The sequence below is a fragment of the Erpetoichthys calabaricus genome, chromosome 2 (genome assembly GCF_900747795.2).
Source record: "Erpetoichthys calabaricus chromosome 2, fErpCal1.3, whole genome shotgun sequence".
NCBI lineage: Eukaryota > Metazoa > Chordata > Cladistia > Polypteriformes > Polypteridae > Erpetoichthys > Erpetoichthys calabaricus.
This window is the reverse complement of record NC_041395.2, coordinates 237,080,373-237,101,132: the sequence shown is the minus strand read 5'-3', so window position 1 is coordinate 237,101,132 and position 20,760 is coordinate 237,080,373. Positions and strand designations below refer to the sequence as shown.

At 38.8% G+C, this 20,760-nt stretch overlaps 1 protein-coding gene across 1 annotated transcript in view; it reads left to right on the top strand.

Moving 5' to 3' along the window:
* Window positions 1-20,760, top strand: part of LOC114646896 (disintegrin and metalloproteinase domain-containing protein 12) — a 604,012-nt gene that overhangs the window by 371,008 nt on the left and 212,244 nt on the right. The window contains 1 exon segment of the mRNA XM_028795286.2: window positions 11,174-11,360. Within this exon segment, the coding sequence (XP_028651119.2) occupies window positions 11,174-11,360 (187 nt within the window).

Sequence of the window (20,760 nt, the reverse complement as noted above, 5' to 3'; positions counted from 1 at the left end):
ATAAAACTATTTTACAGTCCTTCCCTTTCAAAGATCTAAGATAACAGTAGGAAAAGGATCTCTCACTCAACATCTCAGAAAAGGAGTGGAAAGTAGCAATGCACAGAATTCACTCGAGCTCCATAATCGCAAAGCATAGAATTATTCAACTCAAAATTATATATCGAGCATATCTCTCTCATTTAAAATTGTCCAAAATGTTTCCAGGGCAAGATCCAACCTGTGAACGCTGCAATCATGTTCCAGCCTCACTGGGTTACATGTTTTAGGCCTGCACCAAATTAACACCATTATGGACCAAAATCTTTAAATGCCTTTCAGACAGCCTTGGTGTCACAATCCCTCCTAATCCATTAACAGCTGTGTTTGGTGTACTTCCAGAGGGGCTTAAAGTGGAGAAGGACAAACAAACTAATTGCCTTTACTACAGTATTGGCACATAGACTTATCTTGCTCAATTGGAAGAATCCTAGCCCACCTGTTCTAAGTTAGTGGGTAACTGATGTTATATAATATTTGAAACTGGAAAAAATCAGATTCGCACTTAGAGGATCTGTATAAAACTTTTTCAAAACCTGCCGGATCTAATCAATAACATTTTAGAATAAGCATTTAGATTGAAGAAGCAGGTTCTCTCCCCTCTTTTATTCCATTTATCTTTATTCATTTATTAATTTATTTATTCACTTATTTTTACTAGCATAAAGTGTTACACTGCTGGCCTAGCTCTCTTTCTCAGGGGTTGGGGTTGATTTGTTTCGAACCATTTTTATTTATTTTTTTGTAAAACTTAAGTTATGTGTATGGAATGTTATTTGATTTTAATAAAATCTATAAAATTAAAAAAAAAAACAAAACAAAGACTCAGCTCAGTCATTCATTGAATGTGGAGTTGAGAATAGGACTGGAATGAGAACTAGACTGACTGGTGAAAAAGATGCCAGATGTTTGAGAGTGACAAAGAAAAATGTGATGTAAAGGGTCTGCTTGGTACTTGGGGCATTGTAATGTAGTGTGAGAAGTAGATGTCAACTCTAGAGAAATAATGGATGACCCTATATAGTTGCCTCCAGACAGGCTTTAGGCATTTATTATCATTTCTGCCTTGAACTTAATTTCACACCTTGCTTGTTCTTTCTTTGACATTATTTATTAATAAAACATCATTTATTTGATACATTTGCATTCTTGGCATCATCCTGGGTTCTGGGATGCTTTAAAAGTTGAAAAAATATGAATATGTTTCATAATCTGGATGTACAGTTAAAAAAGTAGTCTTTTTTGTGACTTGATCCACATCCAGGGTTGTTTCTTTTCTTGGGCCCAGCGCTGTTAGGATAGGTTCCACCTCATTCAATTCATGAAAAGTAAAAGGGTAACACTTTAGTTTAGAGACTGCAAAAATGCATCTACTTATTTACTTTTTCTTATGTAACAAGACCTTAACAAAGGTTTCTTTTGGTCTTCATAGTACTTATAAAACATCAGTGGTTATGTTATTCATGTATGCAGTGTGGATTTCCAGGTCTTCTACTAAATGGTTGTATACTAAAAATATAATATCAAGAGACCAGTAACGACACACTGCACGATAACGCACAGTGACTACACTTGACTTGAGCATTCATAGTTTTCATTCTCTTTCTCTGTACGTTTAGCATTTATTTGCTCAGAGGTTGATGCGCTTGCTGCTTTCTGAGCAGCTCTTCTTATCTCCACCCTAGCAGCCCGCTTCTTCTCTTCTTTTGTCGGCATCTTTTCGCGTTAAAACTGATTAAGTCAATGTTTGTGCTGCAATTACTTAATACGTTTTCTTTCATTTTTCACTTAAGCTGGCACTTAAGTCTTCAATCTGTCTCAAGAATGATTTAAGATATGAAGTGGTATGGGAAGTGACGGCGAAGGTGATAGGGATGAGGACGGCGCCCATACGCATGCGCCGCAGTCGCCCACTGCTGAGAGTTGATTTTACAATAACATAAAAATAAAAACAGGAATAACCTTGGAGGTCCATCATCACCCCAAAAGCGGATTGTAGATGTTGGTTAGTATATGTGTACCAAATTTCAGGTTAATAGGTCAAACGGTTTGCGAGCTGCAGGTGATTTAAAATCCTGGACAGGCAAATGGACAGCCACGGTAGTGTATTATATATATAAAGAAATGTGAGTCAGTTAAGCCACCTGAGACCACTCCAAAGTGAATCTTTGTTAGCAGGTAATATTACAGTGTTGAATAAACACTTTACTGATGCTTTGTAAGTGTTATAAAGACCCAAGAAGTGTTTGTTAAGGTCTTGTTACATAATAGTAAATGGGTAATAGATGCATTTTTGCAATACCTAAACTAAAGTTTTATCAGTAAAATTGACAAAAGTAGATTTTTTAAAATTAATGAGGAAAGAAATTACACAAACCATGTAAGGAAAAGATCATGCTGCAGGAAAGGAACATCAGAGATGTAACAAACAAGATGAATATATGAAAATATGTGTCCAGGATGTTCCACAAACCACCAAGCACAAACTTATCGGTCAATATTAAAAATAAATGGAACATAAAATTTTCATAGCAATGTAATGAGCACCCTATGAACTGTACACTTGGCAGCGTCTGAGAAGAGGGAAAAAAAATCTCTAGGCTGATTGATTTTGGACAAAAAATAATTTTTGGAGACCAAAAATTCTGCATCAATCAGTCTTATGCTAACATTCTAGTAATACAGAAAAAAATGTTCGGGCAAGAATACAAAACTGTGGTGACAATATGCAAACTGATTTGGCACAATCAGCTACGACTCAGACTTTAATGATGACAATTCACTCATCTGCTGTCAATTAGAAGAAACTGTTTAAGTAAAAATTGAAGTTGTTCCAGGAAAGTGTTAAAAACAGAATAAATATAAAAATTTAAAATTAGCAGCTGTGATAACCATAACTGTATTTTTTTGTTTTGTTTTTGGTACACTGCATTAATCCCAGAGGGGAAATTTTCTTTTCGACAAACATTTGGGTGTCAGAACTAATGATAAAAATATAGAAAAATCAAACATCCATCTTAAGTCTTGTAGCAACATGAAATGGTAACGTGTAGTAATGTGTACTTTAGTAACATGAATGAGAATATATTAATTCATATGACTAGTGAGCAGTAAGCACATTTTGTGAACAGTTGCATACTCTTTGCTGTGCTCATCCTTCACATGCTCAGTTTAAGGCCTGTGACGTGTATAGGTTTGAGTTGACATTCATGTTTGAACTGTTAAAAGTAAATCTGAAGGTACTACTATTTGACTTGGTTATTCACATTAGATGATATGCCAAATGACACAGGAATTTAACAGTAGGTTCCCAGGTTGAGAGCAAATGTGAACATAGCTTGGTCAAGAATCCCACAACAGTGGACCTGTAGATTTTCAAAGTTGAGACCTGGTATTAATCCATGCTAAAAATTGCCTAGGATAGCATACAATTTGTAATGGTTTTTTCACATTTGTACATTACATTGATGTTCATATAAATAAGTCTGTCATAGTAGACTAATCTGATCATTTCACAGAAGTGTTTCTTAAGTGCATTTTTTAAAAGTGAATTGCTATTTGAAGCAGGCTTCTCTATTTCCAAGTCAAGAAGTCTGTAGTTATGTCCAGCTACACTCAGGCACAGCTCTGCACCGCATCCTTCACAGATTTCTGTCAGTGAATGAAGTGTCACTCTTTACCAGAAGTGATGCAGCAACAAAGCTTTGGGAAACAGGGTTGCATGCTATGCATCTTGTGGAAAGTTTAGTGCAGCTTTCCGGAATATTTAAAATGCATTAGCACTCATCATTCTTTACAGTACTTCTGGCTTTGCATTTGGCTCTTCTTTTTCCATTATTAATAAATAGCTTTAACTGGGCCAAAAATGCATCTTTGTCATTAAAGTATATTTTGCAAAGGATTAATCAAATTAAAAATAGATCAGATGTCATGCTGGAGAACTGCAGATTACCCATTTCTTTTTCCTTCAAGAAAATTGCAATGGGTCATTATGGACCTTCTCTGCTTAAAATATCCAAATCCTTTCCTGAAATGAAACTTTCATGTATGAATATTATCAGACTGGGAAACAGCCCTGGGTCACTCTGGGGTATGTAGCCCAGTGAATCCTAATAAATTCCCTGAATGGTTAAGGCTGGAATTTCCTGAGTCACATATGTGAAAAGGATTTTACAGCCATAAAAGGAGTGGTCTCTTCTAAGATAACATATCAAAAACCAACACAAGAGTGAAGAGAGAAACTGAAATTGTTTTGGAATAAATGCCCGGATGAACAGACATGATTTTGTCCAGAGTTACTCCAAAAAAGCTGCAAAACATGATTTTAAAACTCTGAGTCAAATAAAGAAAATAACTGAAAATTATCTGGAAATATACCGTTAACAACATAAATATTTTACAAAACCTTTTACAAAAATGGATTGTACAGAATTCTGAAAAAGCTCAGTTTGAGAAGGTTGTAAACAGAAATGGCAGGCATGTTGATCACTCTTTAGTGTGCATGGGAGGCAGCTAAAGGGCCTGAATGAGAGTAATTCCATGCCAGACCAGGGGGTGGCAGAGTGTACTAATTCTTTCTTTAACTTCTCTGCAAACCAATTATGGGAAATCCCGCCTAGCCCGATGATGTCACTTCTGGTTCTGGCCTCAATGATGCCACTTCCAGCTCCGCCCCCCACTGATGATGACACTTCTGGTTCCGGCCCCACTGATCACATCACTTCTGGTCCTGGGGTCCAATGACACCACTTCCGGTTCCGACCCCAATGATGACATCACTTCCTCCGATCTCCCTTAAAGCCGCCATCTTTGTGCAATCGAATCAGTTCTGTTTAGGACTCTAAGCTGTAAACATCTATACATCAAAATTATCCAATTTTACAGCCAGGAGCAATAAACGGGTGCCTGCCCCAAATGTTTTTGTGGCTCCTTTTTTGTTCGTCTTTGACAGTATATTTGTAAGAATGGATTCATAGGCAAATTTCCTCTATTACTTTTAAAATGAGAAGTTATCTAGAGTGACTTGGAAGTTGTATACACAATTGTAATACAATAACAAGAGAGACAAAGTGAAATGCATTAACTGATTATTTTTTTACTGTTCCTTGAATAATAGCCTTTAACACTAGAATTACCAGAGCCTACGAAAAAACTTGTAGATCCGTCCCACCTTAAATTGCTTCTTAAATCCGTTCGCAGTTCTCCACCAGCGTCTTTTGTCCTCTAAATGTGCCGATAAAGACAAGCTGCATGCAGCTGGCTATTCCATCCTCCCACTGACTTAGAACGTGCACGAACCTCTCCCAGCTCATGCCTTAATTGATTATCTGGGATTGAAGTGGAGTTTTAGAGTGGAAATAATAGATCATTATTTGGAACACATGCATTTCATGTTTCTACAGTAATCTGTGTAAACACATTTTTAAAACAGAAATGTTTTTCAGATTCTAGTAGTAAATGACAAAATGTAAATCCCGATCAGCGTGAAAAGTAACACAGGTGCACGCGCCTGCTGCCCCACCCCAACTCCTCCCAGAATTACGCTTCTTTGAATATGCAAATCAATATAAATAGCCCTTAAGCTCAGCGTTCTGTGAAAAGACAATGGCAAAAGCACGGGGGAAAATAAAAGAATTTCAGTGAATACCAAGTGGAGGCAAGGAAAAACTTACTATTCGTTGGTTTAAACAGTGATATAATCAACAAAAGGAAGCTGATTGAGTGACATATAGTGTCGGAGAAACTCGAAAGCTCAAGTTCACAAAGTTGCACAGTGCCCAAAATAAAAAAGAAGATGTCACATATCAAAGTCGCCGTGAAAAGGCGAGTCGTAGCCCACCGTCTGAGTGTCATATGAAAGCTTATTAGGGTACAGAGAAAAAAAATAGGCACACAGTGGGAAAAAAGCTTGAAATGTCAACTTTAATCTCGAAATTTTCACTTTAATCACATAGTTTATTTTGTCATCAAAGTAGAACATCATAAACTTCATCTTAAAATTGTTTAATTTAGTAGTTTCCCAAATCCCATCGTAACTAAAGTAGCACATTAAATGCTTTGTTTTGTATTTGATCTTCAATGTGCTCTATGTTTGTGAATCACTACGTGCTTTCAGGCTTTCTCTTCCTCCAACAGGACACAGAATCCATTACATTCGTAATATTACAGCTCTCTGAATAATTAAAATACTGAGATGTATACGTGATATCTTTTTCATGATGATAGGAATGAAAGCATGTTATTAAACATGGGAACACAGTGGTGCAGTGATTGTTCATGTCTCACGCAAGATGCTTGCTGTGCCATACGCGACCTTCGATGAAATAATTTATTGCAGCAGTACTGTCTCTTTCAAACATACTAACCTCCAATTCCTGTCCTTACTTTTCTTTCTCCAAATTCCCAATCACCACACGTTCAGCTCTGTAATAGACGTTAAGCCATCTGTAAGCTTAGAACGACGATTCTTCAAAACGTTTAAGGAACATTGAAATATCTTCATAGTATGTGTTTAATTATTCTATCCATCTATCCTTCCAGTGTCGCACCAGCCCAGCAAGAATACAGCACGAGGTAGGAACAATCCGTGAACTAGCTAGCGCTGCGGCACCGTGTCCTCACATGTTTAATTATTAACAACTAGCAAAATACCCGTGCTTTGCAGCAGCAAAGTACTGCTTTAAAATTTAAAATAATAAACTGAGGGAAAATATACCAATAATTATTTGTTAAGGATCTCTTTGTATACCATGTTGTCAGTTCGCCCCTCTGGTTGTAATATGACCAAGCTGTGTGCTGAGCTTACTCTTGAGCATGCAACATATAGTTGGCCATGTGAAAAGCAAATCAAGAACGGCAAGACCGCGTCAGCTGCAGAGCTCAGCGGAGCTCAGCTCGGAGCGAAATGAAGTAAATGAAATGAGGTGAATGGGAGGGGAGATGATCACGTGACTCCCCCACCCCCCTTAACTCTCCATCCCTCCACAAACACACAAAGACAGTCTCTCAGATCCCAACTCTCCTTTCACACACCGCGTCTACTAAACACTAAGAAGCACTAAGTAGAAACACTAAAGGAAAAAATATTATTCAGTAAGTAGCGTGTCTACTAAACAGTAAATCAGTAAAGGAGAAATGACTAAACACTAAGGAAAAAGATGGCAAGACCGTGTCAGCTGCGGAGCTCAGTGGAGCTCAGCTCGGAGCGAAATGAAGTGAATGAAATGAGGTGAATGTGAGGGGAGATGATCATGTGACTCCAACACCTGCCTTAACTCTCCATCCCTCCACAAACACACTGTCTCGGATCCCAACTCTCCTTTATACAGTGCATCCAGAAAGTATTCACAGCGCATCACTTTTTCCACCTTTTGTTATGTTACAGCCTTATTCCAAAATGGATTAAATTCATTTTTTTCCTCAGAATTCTGCACACAACACCCCATAATGACACCGTGAAAAAAGTTTACTTGAGGTTTTTGCAAATTTGTTAAATATAAAAAAACTGAGAAATCACATGTACATAAGTATTCACAGCCTTTGCTCAATACTTTGTTGATGCACCTTTGGCAGCAATTACAGCCTCAAGTCTTGTTGAATATGATGCCACAAGCTTGGCACACCTATCCTTGGCCAGTTTCGCCCATTCCTCTTTGCAGCACATCTCAAGCTCCATCAGGTTGGATGGAAAGCGTCGGTGCACAGCCATTTTAAGATCTCTCCAGAGATGTTCAATCGGATTCAAGTCTGGGCTCTGGCTGGGCCACTCAAGGACAGTCACAGAGTTGTCCTGAAGCCACTCCTTTGATATCTTGGCTGTGTGCTTAGGGTCGTTGTCCTGCTGAAAGATGAACCGTCGCCCCAGTCTGAGGTCAAGAGCGCTCTGGAGCTGGTTTTCATCCAAGATGTCTCTGTACATTGCTGCAGTCATCTTTCCCTTTATCCTGACTAGTCTCCCAGTTCCTGCCGCTGAAAAACATTCCCACAGCATGATGCTGCCACCACCATGCTTCACTTTGGGATTGGTGCCAGGTTTCCTCCAAACGTGACGCCTGGCATTCACACCAAAGAGTTCAATCTTTGTCTCATCAGACCAGAGAATTTTCTTTCTCATGGTCTGAGAGTCCTTCAGGTGCCTTTTGGCAAACTCCAGGCGGGCTGCCATGTGCCTTTTATTAAGGAGTGGCTTCCGTCTGGCCACTCTACCATACAGGCCTGATTGGTGGATTGCTGCAGAGATGGTTGTCCTTCTGGAAGGTTCTCCTCTCTCCACATAGGACCTCTGGAGCTCTGACAGAGTGACCATCGGGTTCTTGGTCACCTTCCTGACAAATGGCCCTTCTCCCCCGATCGCTCAGTTTATATGGCTGTCCAGCTCTAGGAAGAGTCCTGGTGGTTTCGAACTTCTTACACTTACGGATGATGGAGGCCACTGTGCTCATTGGGACCTTCAAAGCAGCAGAAATTTTTCTGTAACCTTCTCCAGATATGTTCCTCGAGACAATCCTGTCTCGGAGGTCTACAGACAATTCCTTTGACTTCATGCTTGGTTTGTGCTCTGACATGAACTGTCAACTGTGGGACCTTATATAGACAGGTGTGTGCCTTTCCAAATCATGTCCAACCAACTGAATTTACCACAGGTGGACTCCAATTAAGCTGCAGAAACATCTCAAGGATGATCAGGGGAAACCGCATGCACCTGAGCTCAATTTCGAGTTTCATGGCAAAGGCTGTGAATACTTATGTACATGTGCTTTCTCAATTTTTTTATTTTTAATAAATTTGCAAAAACCTCAAGTAAACTTTTTTCATGTTGTCATTATGGGGTGTTGTGTGTAGAATTCTGAGGAAGAAAATGAATTTAATCCATTTTGGAATAAGGCTGTAACATAACAAAATGCGGAAAAAGTGATGCACTGTGAATACTTTCCGGATGCACTTTATATATAGATATAGATTATTTAAATGAAGTTAAAGTTTTATCTGTATAATATAATCAACCACATTTCATCTTAAAAATGATATTGTCATCATATGTAAATACGCGCTTTATAAAGTGGCGCAGGTTGTGCAATATTATAACTGTAGTGCAAGTTTACAGTGAGGTAATTGTACTTATAAGTACAAATAGTTCTACAAAGAGCACTTGATGGACTGATTGAGTGTGTTTAAAGTTCTTGGGATGAAACTGTTTCTGAACTGCGAGGTCCATACAGGAAAGGCTCTGAAGCGTTTTGCCGTGGCTGAGGCAGCGTGTGCTTGATGATGTATACCGATAATTCTCTTTCCGATCAGCTGCTGCTGTGATTCCAAACTCAGATACAGTGATATTAACACTCTGAGTGGTGCAGTGAGCATAATATGGAAAAAGATGATCCGCTGTGGCAACCCTTAACGTGAGTAGCTGAAAGAAGAAAAAGAAGGTGCAGTGAAAGTAACAACGCTAAAGCAGTTCTGGTATTTTGAATACTATGGCTATTCCCTGGACCATTACATTGTTACAGGTTAATTACACTAATAAACAATATGCAGTTAGTTTCAGTGTATTTATAAAGCCGTGTCAGGAATGTGGATGTAAGAAAGAAAAGGTAACCACACAGGAACAGTAGCACTGCTTTGATGCTGGGTGCCACCAGTCTGCAAAACCAAGTGGAGAACTTGCGTACGCCAGGGTATGAGGTACCGTGGAAATGTGCATGGCTTTACGCCAAGTTTAGGTTTTATACATCGTGATTTGAGCGTGGAAACATTCGTACGCAACATTTCTGTGCGTACGCACCATTTATGCATGAGCCCCCTGGTGCTTTTGTCTTACTATATGATTGTGAGAAATGGATGCTATCCAGTGACCTGAGACGAAGACTGGACTGCTTTGGTACTGTGTCTCTCCGGAAAATCCTTGGGTACCACTGGTTTGACTTTGTGTCAAATGAGCAGTTGCTCATGGAGTCCTGAATGAGGCACATTACCTGCATTGTGAGGGAGCATCAGTTATGGCACTACGTCCATGTGGAGTGATTCCCAGAGGGTGATCCAGCTCGTAGGATCCTCATTGTTGGGGACCGAAGTGGCTGGACCAGGCCAAGGGTTCGCCCACATAACACCTGGCTGTGGCAGATAGAGGTTCATTTCCGGATGGTGGGACTGGACCGCATGTCTGCCTGGGGGGGTTGCCAACTGGGATCCCGAGCTGTTTCTTTGTGTGGTGGGTGTGGCAACTCTCTGTACTGGTGCATGCTCCCCAACTTGACTTGATTTGAATAATGTTGGTAACTTCACTCTGAAACACACAGTAAGTAACACATAGTATCCTTTTTGAAACGAATACTTCTGGCAGGATAATGTACAATGATACTAAGCATATATCATCTCAAGGTGAATAGATGAACATGACAGTAACTTCAGTTCAGTGGCTTGCACACTCCTCAGATCTTAGTACAATAGAATAGTGGCACAGAAAGTATTATGAACCAAGGATACTAACATTAAAGGTACAGTTGACTGGTGCTGAGCAAAAGTCACCTCTCAGAACAAATTCCACAACAGAATTACATCTTTTTTATTTTGCTTCATGTATTTATGAGAAAAATATCAACTTTCAAATGCTACATTGCTTTATTTGAATTTCAAAGTCATGGATTTCAGCCAGTGATCCATAAAATTCTTTTGGTATTAAGGAGTTTGTAACAGTAGGCAAACTGACAGCACTGCAATAGCACTTTACATTACAGGCTGCATGGAATTTAAGGATATCTTTTGCTAGGGGATCATTGTTCAGGCTGAAGTCAAGGTGAATTTCAAGGACAGTTGATTGCAAGAATTTAAATTGGTTGGACTAAAAGCAGACTGTGTTAATATCTGCAAGTAATTTGGACAGTGCACTCTGTGGTGGTTATTTTAAAGAGATTTCTCCTGGCCTCTACAATGGAGAAATTAATTTAAAAGTGTGGAAATTGGTTATCAGCCTGATATGTTGATTGTCACTTCATAGCTAACTGTTCCAGTAAAATATGAACTTCAAATCACAATAAACCATATTATTGCAATACTGTAACTCCAGAATGTCAGAGGTGTATTTTCCTAACAAATTAATGGTATAAAGATGTTAATAAGGTCTGTTTTTTTATTTTAGGGGATTCATCTCACTTGAAAATAATTCTTTTATACTGGAACCGGTTAAAGGTGCTACAAATGGTTCACACTTGATCTTCAGGGCTGAACAGCTGAAGTTTTCTCAAGGGACTTGCGGACACAATTTTAACATTTCAGATGCATTTCCAGAAAGAAGCAAAACAGTCATCAATATGTTTTCTAGCAGGGTAAGGTAGAAATTATTTCTAAAATTCTGGAGTCAATTATTCAACTTACAATTTTCTATCTAGCTCACTTATCTTATTTAAAATTATCCAAAATGTTTCCAGCATAAGATTCAACCCATGAACGTTGCAATCGAGCTCAAGCCTCACTTGGCCACAAGTTTTGGGCGTATTCCAAATTAACATAATTTTGGACAAAAATCTTTGAATGCCTATCAGATAGCCTTGGTGTCACAGTCCCTCCTAATCCATTAACAACTGTGTTTGGTGTACTCCCAGATGGACTTAAAGTTGAGAAGGACAAACAAATCATATCTGCCTTTACTTCACTACAAGCACGTAGACTTATCTTGCTCAACTGGAAGAATCCCAACCCACCAATTTTAAGTCAGTGGGTAACTGATGTCCTTTACTATCTGAAATTGGAAAAAACCAAATTCTCACTCAGAGGACCTGAAGACTATTTAAAAATATGTCAGGATCTAATCAATAACTTTTTTAAAATAAGCGTCTATATCAGGAAAAAAGGATATTTGCTGTTTCAAAGTTTTGTTTTGATGGTTGGCTCTCCTCCCTTTCTTTCTTTCTTTCTTTCTTTTGCGTGTGGGTCAAATTTTGGTTTTGTTAAGTTTGATTTAATTGTATGGATTGTTATTTGCTTTTAATTAAAATTAATTTAAAAATCCTGGAGTTCCCTAACATTCAAATGCAATTTGTTAAATTGCAAAAGTTTAGAATGGGACAAAAACAGCACTCTTGCATATTTTATATTACAGGTTAATATGGTCATTAGAGTAAAGCCTGGATGCTGCCTTACTGTAATTTTGAAAATTTAAGGAAAATAACTTGTCTCATTGAATGCATTTTGCATTTGGTTATATGAAGCAAGGGAAAAATGGAAAGATTGTACATAATCCTAATGCAATAGTATGAATAACAGAGCAACGATGTGAGCAATTGGGGGCATTACTTGTTCTCTTATTTCCCAATTAAATTGTGGTTATGGGTTGTAGGTGAATATGACCTGCATAAACTATTGTCTAGTAACCAAATTTCCTACTTACTGAAAAGGGATGTAGCTAAAAGAAAATTAGTATTATTAACAAATACATCCAAGTGTAAAGCAATTATAAAAGTATTACTTACACTATAATAAACACTGAGTAAATAGAATTAACATGAGTGGCATGATAGCACTGTGGTTAGTGCAGCTACTCATTCTGGATTTGAATTAGGGTCTGTAACTCCATGTGGAATTTGCTTATTTCACCCAATATCTGAGTGGGTTTTCTCCAGATATTGTTTTCCTCAGAGTTGTAGTAGTAGTAGTATGTACATACAGTGCCTTTAAAATGTATTCACCTCTTAGAAGTGTTTACATTTTATTGCTATAAAGTTCTGATTCATAAGGTGACAGAAAATATGGGAAATTGATGTAGTCAAAATATGAAGCTGTTTTCGGTAACCAAGAATAAAGACTATCTTTCGCTAATGGACATCATTAGTCAAGAATCAAAGTCAGAAAGCTATGTTTATAGCTGCAAAATACAGAGAAATCCTGGAGGAAAACTTGATGCAGTTTGCAAGAAATTTGCACATTTGAAGATTTTTTTTCTAGTAAAACAACGACCCCAAGCATAAAGCCAAAACTACGCAGGAATAGCTAACACACAATGTTAATGTTCTGGAGTGGCTGAGTCAGAGTCTACATCTCAATCCAACTGAAAATTTGTGACTGGACTTGAAAAAGGCTGTTCGCTCATGATCTGTATGCAACCTGACAGAACTTGAACAATTTTGCAAAGAAGAATGGGGATAATTGCAGCTTCCTGATGTGCTATGCCAATTGAGAGAGACCTGTGCACACAGACTCAAGGCTGTAATGGCTGCCAAAAGTGTAGCTACTAAATATTGACTTGAAGGGAGTGAATACTTAACTATTTTGTGTTTTATATTTTTAATTCATTTGGGTCACTTTACAGAAATCTGTTTTCAATTTGACACTGAAAGGTCTTTTTCTGCCGGTTAGTGTCAATAAAGCTAAATTAAATCCCCTTACGGGGATGGGGATGGTGAATACTTTCTATAGGCTCTGTATGAGTGAGTGTGCCCTGCTACAGTGTCCTGTCCAGCGATAGTTACTATCATGTGCACCTGTAAATCTTAGTTAATTCAAAAAAGTGGATGAATGTTAACAGTTGTGGAAACTGGCCTGGACACAGACAGGCAATCACTGAAGGTTCAAAACCACACACATGTTTATTATACATAATTATTTACAGTGCACACAACCCAGTGCCCCAGCACCAATCACCCTTTAGTCCAGGCCTTTCCAATGTCTCTCTATCTTCTCCTGACCACCTCCACTCCTCTCCTCCGAGCTCCGTCCTCTTCCACCCGACTCCAGCCATCGAATGGAAGGAGGCAGTCCCTTTTATCTTCACCTGGACGTGCTTCAGGTGCCTCCCAAGGAGCTCCTGCCGGCACTCCCTGGTGTGGCAGAAGTGCCGGCTGTGCACGCGAAAGCACTCCAGGTGTCCTTGGTCTTCTTCCCCCCAGAACTTCCGGGTGTGGCAGAAGTGCTGAGGACCAGGGCTCTACAGGCATCTGGGCGCCCCCTGGCGCTGACCACGGGGCCCTATAGGGTTGACCTTCCATGCTCCTTTTCCGTGGTCCCCATAGCCACAAGGGTGGTCGCCCCCTCGTGGTCCGGAGGAGGCGTAATCCCTCCTTTTGTCCTTCCAGGCATCCTGGCTGGGTACCGCCCCCAGCCACTCGCCACACAGTTTACTTAAATTAAAGTTAAATTAACTGTTAACAGTTTACTAAAATCATAATTTAAATTTAATTTTATTGCATTGAACTCGAGTCCTTAACAAAACAATATAGATTATTTAATGACTTCATATTTAACTAATTCAACTAGTAATTATTAAATTCAAATGTTTTAAAAGTAGGCACTTAGAACAGCCTTGTGGAAATATATTTTTACCTCTTGCTCATTTTCTTTTATGAAGCTGTCTAAAATGTATGAGGGGGTGGAATGCATATAGTTACATAATAAATTGGTCCAGCAATCAACCTAGAGAATTTCCGCTCCTAATCTTTGTCTGTTTAATGACTAAGTTTTGGTGCTGTTCCTCTGATAACAAAACTTGCTGTTTGTTTACTTTGTGTACTGCACCATGTCCTGCTGGCATTTCTAGCCATTATTCCTCTTTAGAAATAATCTTGTCTGCTTCTAAAGATAAAGCATAAAACTCTTAATGCATCTGGCCTATATTTTAAATGGAAAAATCTAAAAGCGTATTACAGGTACATCTCTTCATCCATTCATTTTCTAACCAGCTTAGCCAGTTCAGGGTCATGAGTATGCCTAGCCCAGGCAACGCCATGTGCAAGTTAGGAACCAAGCCAGTACAGGGTGCAAGTCCATGTTGAGATACACTAACTTATAGTGGGCACGTTTAGATAGATAGATAGATAGATAGATACTTTATTAATCCCAATGGGAAATTCACAGGCTCATCCTTTAACATAACACCCTCATTCTTTGTGGACAAGATTGTGTAAACGTAACACAGACCGTGATCGGGCCGAGGACTCAAAACCAGGGCTCAGGACTCCTCTGAACATGGTGTGTGTGTGTTTTTTTTTTGCTCTTTTTTTTAAAATATAAACCCTTCAATGACATCAGAATTATCATTTCTTTATAAGATAGTTTTGGGCTGTCACCACAAAAACCAGACCTGCCTTAGGTTTTTGCTAAAAAAAAAAGCACAGTTAGGTCCATAAATATTTGGACAGAGACAACTTTTTTCTAATTTTGGTTCTGTACATTACCACAATGAATTTTAAATGAAACAACTCAGATGCAATTGAAGTGCAGACTTTCAGCTTTAATTCAGTGGGGTGAACAAAATGATTGCATAAAAATGTGAGGCAACTAAAGCATTTTTTTAACACAATCCCTTCATCTCAGGGGCTCAAAAGTAATTGGACAATTGACTCAAAGGCTATTTCATGGGCAGGTGTGGGCAAGTCCGTCGTTATGTCATTATCAATTAAGCAGATAAAAGGCCTGGAGTTGATTTGAGGTGTGGTGCTTGCATGTGGAAGATTTTGCTGTGAACAGACAACATGCGGGCAAAGGAGCTCTCCATGCAGGTGAAAGAAGCCATCCTTAAGCTGCAAAAACAGAAAAAACCCATCCGAGAAATTGCTACAATATTACGAGTGGCAAAATCTACAGTGTGGTACATCCTGAGAAAGAAAGCAAGCACTGGTGAACTCAGCAACGCAAAAAGACCTGGACGTCCACGGAAGACAACAGTGGTGGATGATCGCAGAATCATTTCCATGGTGAAGAGAAACCCCTTCACAACAGCCAACCAAGTGAACAACACTCTCCAGGGGGTAGGCGTATTGATATCCAAGTCTACCATAAAGAGAAGACTGTATGAAAGTAAATACAGAGGGTGCACTGCAAGGTGCAAGCCACTCATAAGCCTCAAGAATAGAAAGACTAGATTGGACTTTGCTAAAGAACATCTAAAAAAGCCAGCACAGTTCTGGAAAAACATTCTTTAGATAGATGAAACCAAGATCAACCTCTACCAGAATGATGGCAAGAAAAAAGTATGGAGAAGGCGTGGAACAGCTCATTATCCAAAGCATACCACATCATCTGTAAAACACGGTGGAGGCAGTGTGATGGCTTGGGCGTGCATGGCTGCCAGTGGCACTGGGACACTAGTGTTTATTAATGATGTGACACAGGACAGAAGCAGCTGAATGAATTCTGAGGTGTTCAGAGACATACTGTCTGCTCAAATCCAGCTAAATGCAGTCAAATTGATTGGGTGGCGTTTACAGATACAGATGGACAATGACCCAAAACATACAGCCAAAGCAACCCAGGAGTTTATTAAAGCAAAGAAGTGGAAAATTCTTGAATGGCCAAGTCAGTCACCTGATCTTAACCCAATTGAGCATGTATTTCACTTGTTGAAGACTAAACTTCAGACAGAAAGGCCCACAAACAGCAACTGAAAGTTGCTGCAGTAAAGGCCTGGCAGAGCATTAAAAAGGAGGAAACCCAGCATCTGGTGATGTCCATGAGTTCAAGACTTCAGGCTGTCATTGCCAGCAAAGGGTTTTCAACCAAGTGTTAGAAATGAACATTTTATTTCCAGTTATTTAACTTGTCCAATCACTTTTGAGCCCCTGAAATGAAGGGATTATGTTAAAAAATGCTTTAGTTGCCTCACATTTTTATGCAATCGTTTTGTTCACCCCACTGAATTAAAGCTGAAAGTCTGCACTTCAACTGCATCTGAGTTGTTTCATTTAAAATTCATTGTGGTAATGTACAGAACCAAAATTAGAAAAAAGTTGTCTCTGTCCAAATATTTATGGACGTAACTGTAAGTACCGGTATGTAAAAAAACTACTTTATATGAATTCCCTACCTGAACAATAACTTCTAGTGTTCACACAGTTGCGGTAAATGCATAACCAGCCACATTAGTTGAATTGTGCATCTTGGAAGTACTTTTTCAGATTAACATTTCTTTTCACATTCAGAATTGTAAGCAGTGTGCTATAATACAAATGAAAACATTCTGCATTCAAGCAAGCTGTGTATTTGTGAAATAAATGCATTGATAACAACAGCCTACTCTTTAGATGATATTTGTTCTGCCCTACACCAGTCCATGTATGTAAGTAAAAGTGTAAATCAATTGGAATATTCCAATGGAGAATTTCCAATATATTGTGACAACCTTACTTTCCTCTGTTGCTCAAGTGGGAGTTAGGGATTAGTCTGATTTATAATTGAGTAACTATGGGCTTGGATTGGATTCTAAAATGTTTTCCTGTGTGCATTGTGGTTTTGTGCAGTTAAGTGGCTGCTTGCTGATAATATATTTATCCAGGGAGTACCTGATACCAGTTCTCAAGTTAAGCAAAGATGATATTTAACAGATGTTATTTTCACAAAGTATTAGTCTCACAACAGGATTATAAAGTTTGAAAAATAACTACAAATTAATTTTCACATGCAGAGCTTTTACAGCTTCGTCAAACAATTAAATATTCATGTTGATCTCCTTTAAGGAGAAAAATGCAGCCTTCAAAGACTAGTGTGAGGCATACCCACACACCCACACATGCACACACACACACACACAGTAGAAGAATGAACAGGCACATTGCTTGTGGCAAATTTAACTTTTTCTGTCACTGCTGAGAAAGAGTATAATGAATCCCAGCAGGGACTCAGAATTCATATATACAGTACAAAATCTATTTGTTTGCTGCACCTGCAGACACGTACCTGTAAATATATAAGACATGAGATCTTTTTTTCTGAGAAAGAACAGACATTTTGCTTTCTCAATGTACAGTTCTCAATAAAGATGCAATGTTTATAGTGAATAACAGGCATGGACCATCAGCTTATGACATCTCAATGACCATCATTTGCTACAACCTTTGCTAATATATTCACTTTACAGAAATTAATCATTATGTGATAAGAGTTTAGCTCAAAATACACTAAAGCACTATGCATGTAGTAATCACCATTGAGACAGTTACTGTATTGTATCATCAGTATGTATTGTAGATATCACACAGTTTCAGGAGACTGGGTTGAATGTAGGCCCAGTCAATGTCTCAGCGAAGTTTGTTCATTCTCTCCTTGTCCACATGGGCTTTCTTTAGACTGTCCGGCTACCTGGTGACCCTAAACATAACTAGTATGAGTATCTGTGTACTTCAAGTGACTATGCCCTGCAGTGGGCTGAGTTCCATTTTTGTGTAGTGCTTAATACTGCCAAATTAGGCTGCAGCTGCCAAAGACCCTTGAAATATTTTAAGTAAATTGAGATTAAGAGGTTTTATGTAAGAAGAAGCTGACACAAATATGTGCATTTGTTATTGTTGTGTTGTTTTGTTCACTGCATATAGCATTTTGTGGATAGAACCCACTTGGTTGTAACTACCTCTGGCTGTTTTAAAATTTACAATGTACAGGGTGTTTCTAACAGGAGCGGCCCCTTAATAATGTCTTAATAATGAAGCAATCCAAACAAAATTAAGATCACAGTATTCCTGGATAAATGTATGAACAAGTGAGGCATGGCGCTCTTTTTGACTTATTTTTGAATAAACTGGATGACCGTGAGTTCAGTGAAGGTTATTTCCAGCAAGATGGGGCAACCTGTCACAAGTCGGCTTGCAGCATGACACAAATTGAATCATTTTTTGGCATTCGGGTCATTTCAAATGGTCTATAGCCACCTTGTTCTCCGGACCTGTCACCTTCGGAGACAAAAAAATAAAAAAGCAATTAATGCCAGGTACCTATTAACACATCAAAGAGCTAAACTTATAATCAAATCACTATATTATAATATAATTACTGGAAAGCCAAATTAAAAAAAAAGAAAAGATTTTAAAAGTTTTTTGAAATGTTCCACAGATTTAGCCTGGCATATTTCTATTGGTAAATTATTCCAAATTGTTGGTGCATAAGAACAGAAAGCTTGCCACGCCAGTTCTTTTGTGCTTAGATCAAGGAATAATGAGCAAACCAGAATTTGCAGATCTAAGACTGCGATTTGCTACATAAGGAAACAGGCATTCTGAGATGTAAGCATGGGGCAAGATTGTTTAAAGCCATATATACAAGTAGAAGTATTTTAAAATTGATTCTGAAGGACACTGGCAGTCAATGTAAATATATTAGTATTGGGGATATATGTTCATATTTTTTCCTTCTGTTTAAAATTCTTGCTGCTGCATTCTGGACAAGCTGTAACCGATTTACATCCTTTATAGGCAGTCCTGGTAGGAAAGCATTGCAGTAATCTAACTGGCTAAATACAAACACAAGTATTATGTATCTTTACATGTTATAAGAAATCACACCCTTGCAATTTTCCTTAGATGGAAGAGAGCAGTCTTGGTAACATTATTAAAATGCAATCTGAAATTAAGGTCAGAGTCAATAATAACACCAAAATTCTTGACCTCTGGCTTGATTCACAGGGCCAGATGATTAATTTTGTTTCCAAGATTCTCACTTTGTTTATTGCTGCCAATAACTAACAATTATGTTTTTTTTTCCTTGTTTAATTTAAGAAAATTCATATTCATCCATTCTGTTATACTAGTAAGGCACTGGATTAAAGGGTTTAGAGCCTCTGGGTCATGAGGCACAATGGATAAATAAAGCTGTGTGTCATCAGCATAACTATGGTAATTTACATTATATTTTGAAATTACTGTATCTGGCCTAATGGAAACAAGAAGAAATAATAATGGTACCAAAATTGATCCCTGTGGTACATCATACAGAATATCATGTATTTGGGATATGCAGAGCCATAGTAACTACAGGGGGATAAAATTGATGAGCCACAGCACGAAGTTATGGGAAAGAGTAGTGGAAGCTAGGTTAAGAAGTGAGGTGATGATTAGTGAGCAGCAGTATGGTTTCATGCCAAAAAAGAGACCCACAGATGCAGTGTATGCTCTGAGGGTGTTGATGGAAAAGTATAGAGAAGGCCAGAAGGAGTTGCATTGCGTCTTTGTGGACCTGGAGAAAGCATATGACAGGGTGCCTTGAGAGGAGCTGTGGTATTGTATGAGGAAGTCAGAAGTGGCAGAGAAGTATGTAAGAGTTGTACAGGATATGTATGAGGGAAGTGTGACAGTGGTGAGGTCTGTGGTATGAGAGACAGATGATTTCAGCATGGAGGTGGGATTACATCAGGGATCGGCTCTGAGTCCTTTCTTATTTGCAATGCTGATGGACAGGTTGACAGTTGAGATTAGACAAGAGTCCCTGTGGACTATGATGTTTGCTGATGACGTGATCTGTAGCGATAGTAGGGAGCAGGTTGAGGAAAACCTGGAGAAGTGGAGATATGCTCTGAGAGGAAAGGAATGAAGGTCAGTAGGAACAAGACAGAATACATGTGTGTGAATGAGAGGAAGGTCAGTGGAATGGTGAGGGAATGAGAGTTGGCGAAGGTAGATGAGTTTAAATAATAATTCATTAATAATAATTCATTACATTTATATAGCGCTTTTCTCAGTACTCAAAGCGCTATCCACACAGGGAGGAACCGGACCCACAATCTTCCACAGCCTTACTGCAAAGCAGCAGCACTACCACTGCGCCACCTGTGAGGACTTGGGATACTTGGGATCAACATTACAGAGTAATGGTGATTGTGTAAGAGAGGTGAAAAAGAGAGTGCAGGCAGGGTGGAATGGGTGGAGAAGAGTATCAGGAGTAGTTTGTGACAGATGGTTATCAGAAAAAGTGAAAGGGAAGGTCTACAAGATGTTAGTGAGACCATCTATGTTATATGGGTTGGAGACGGTG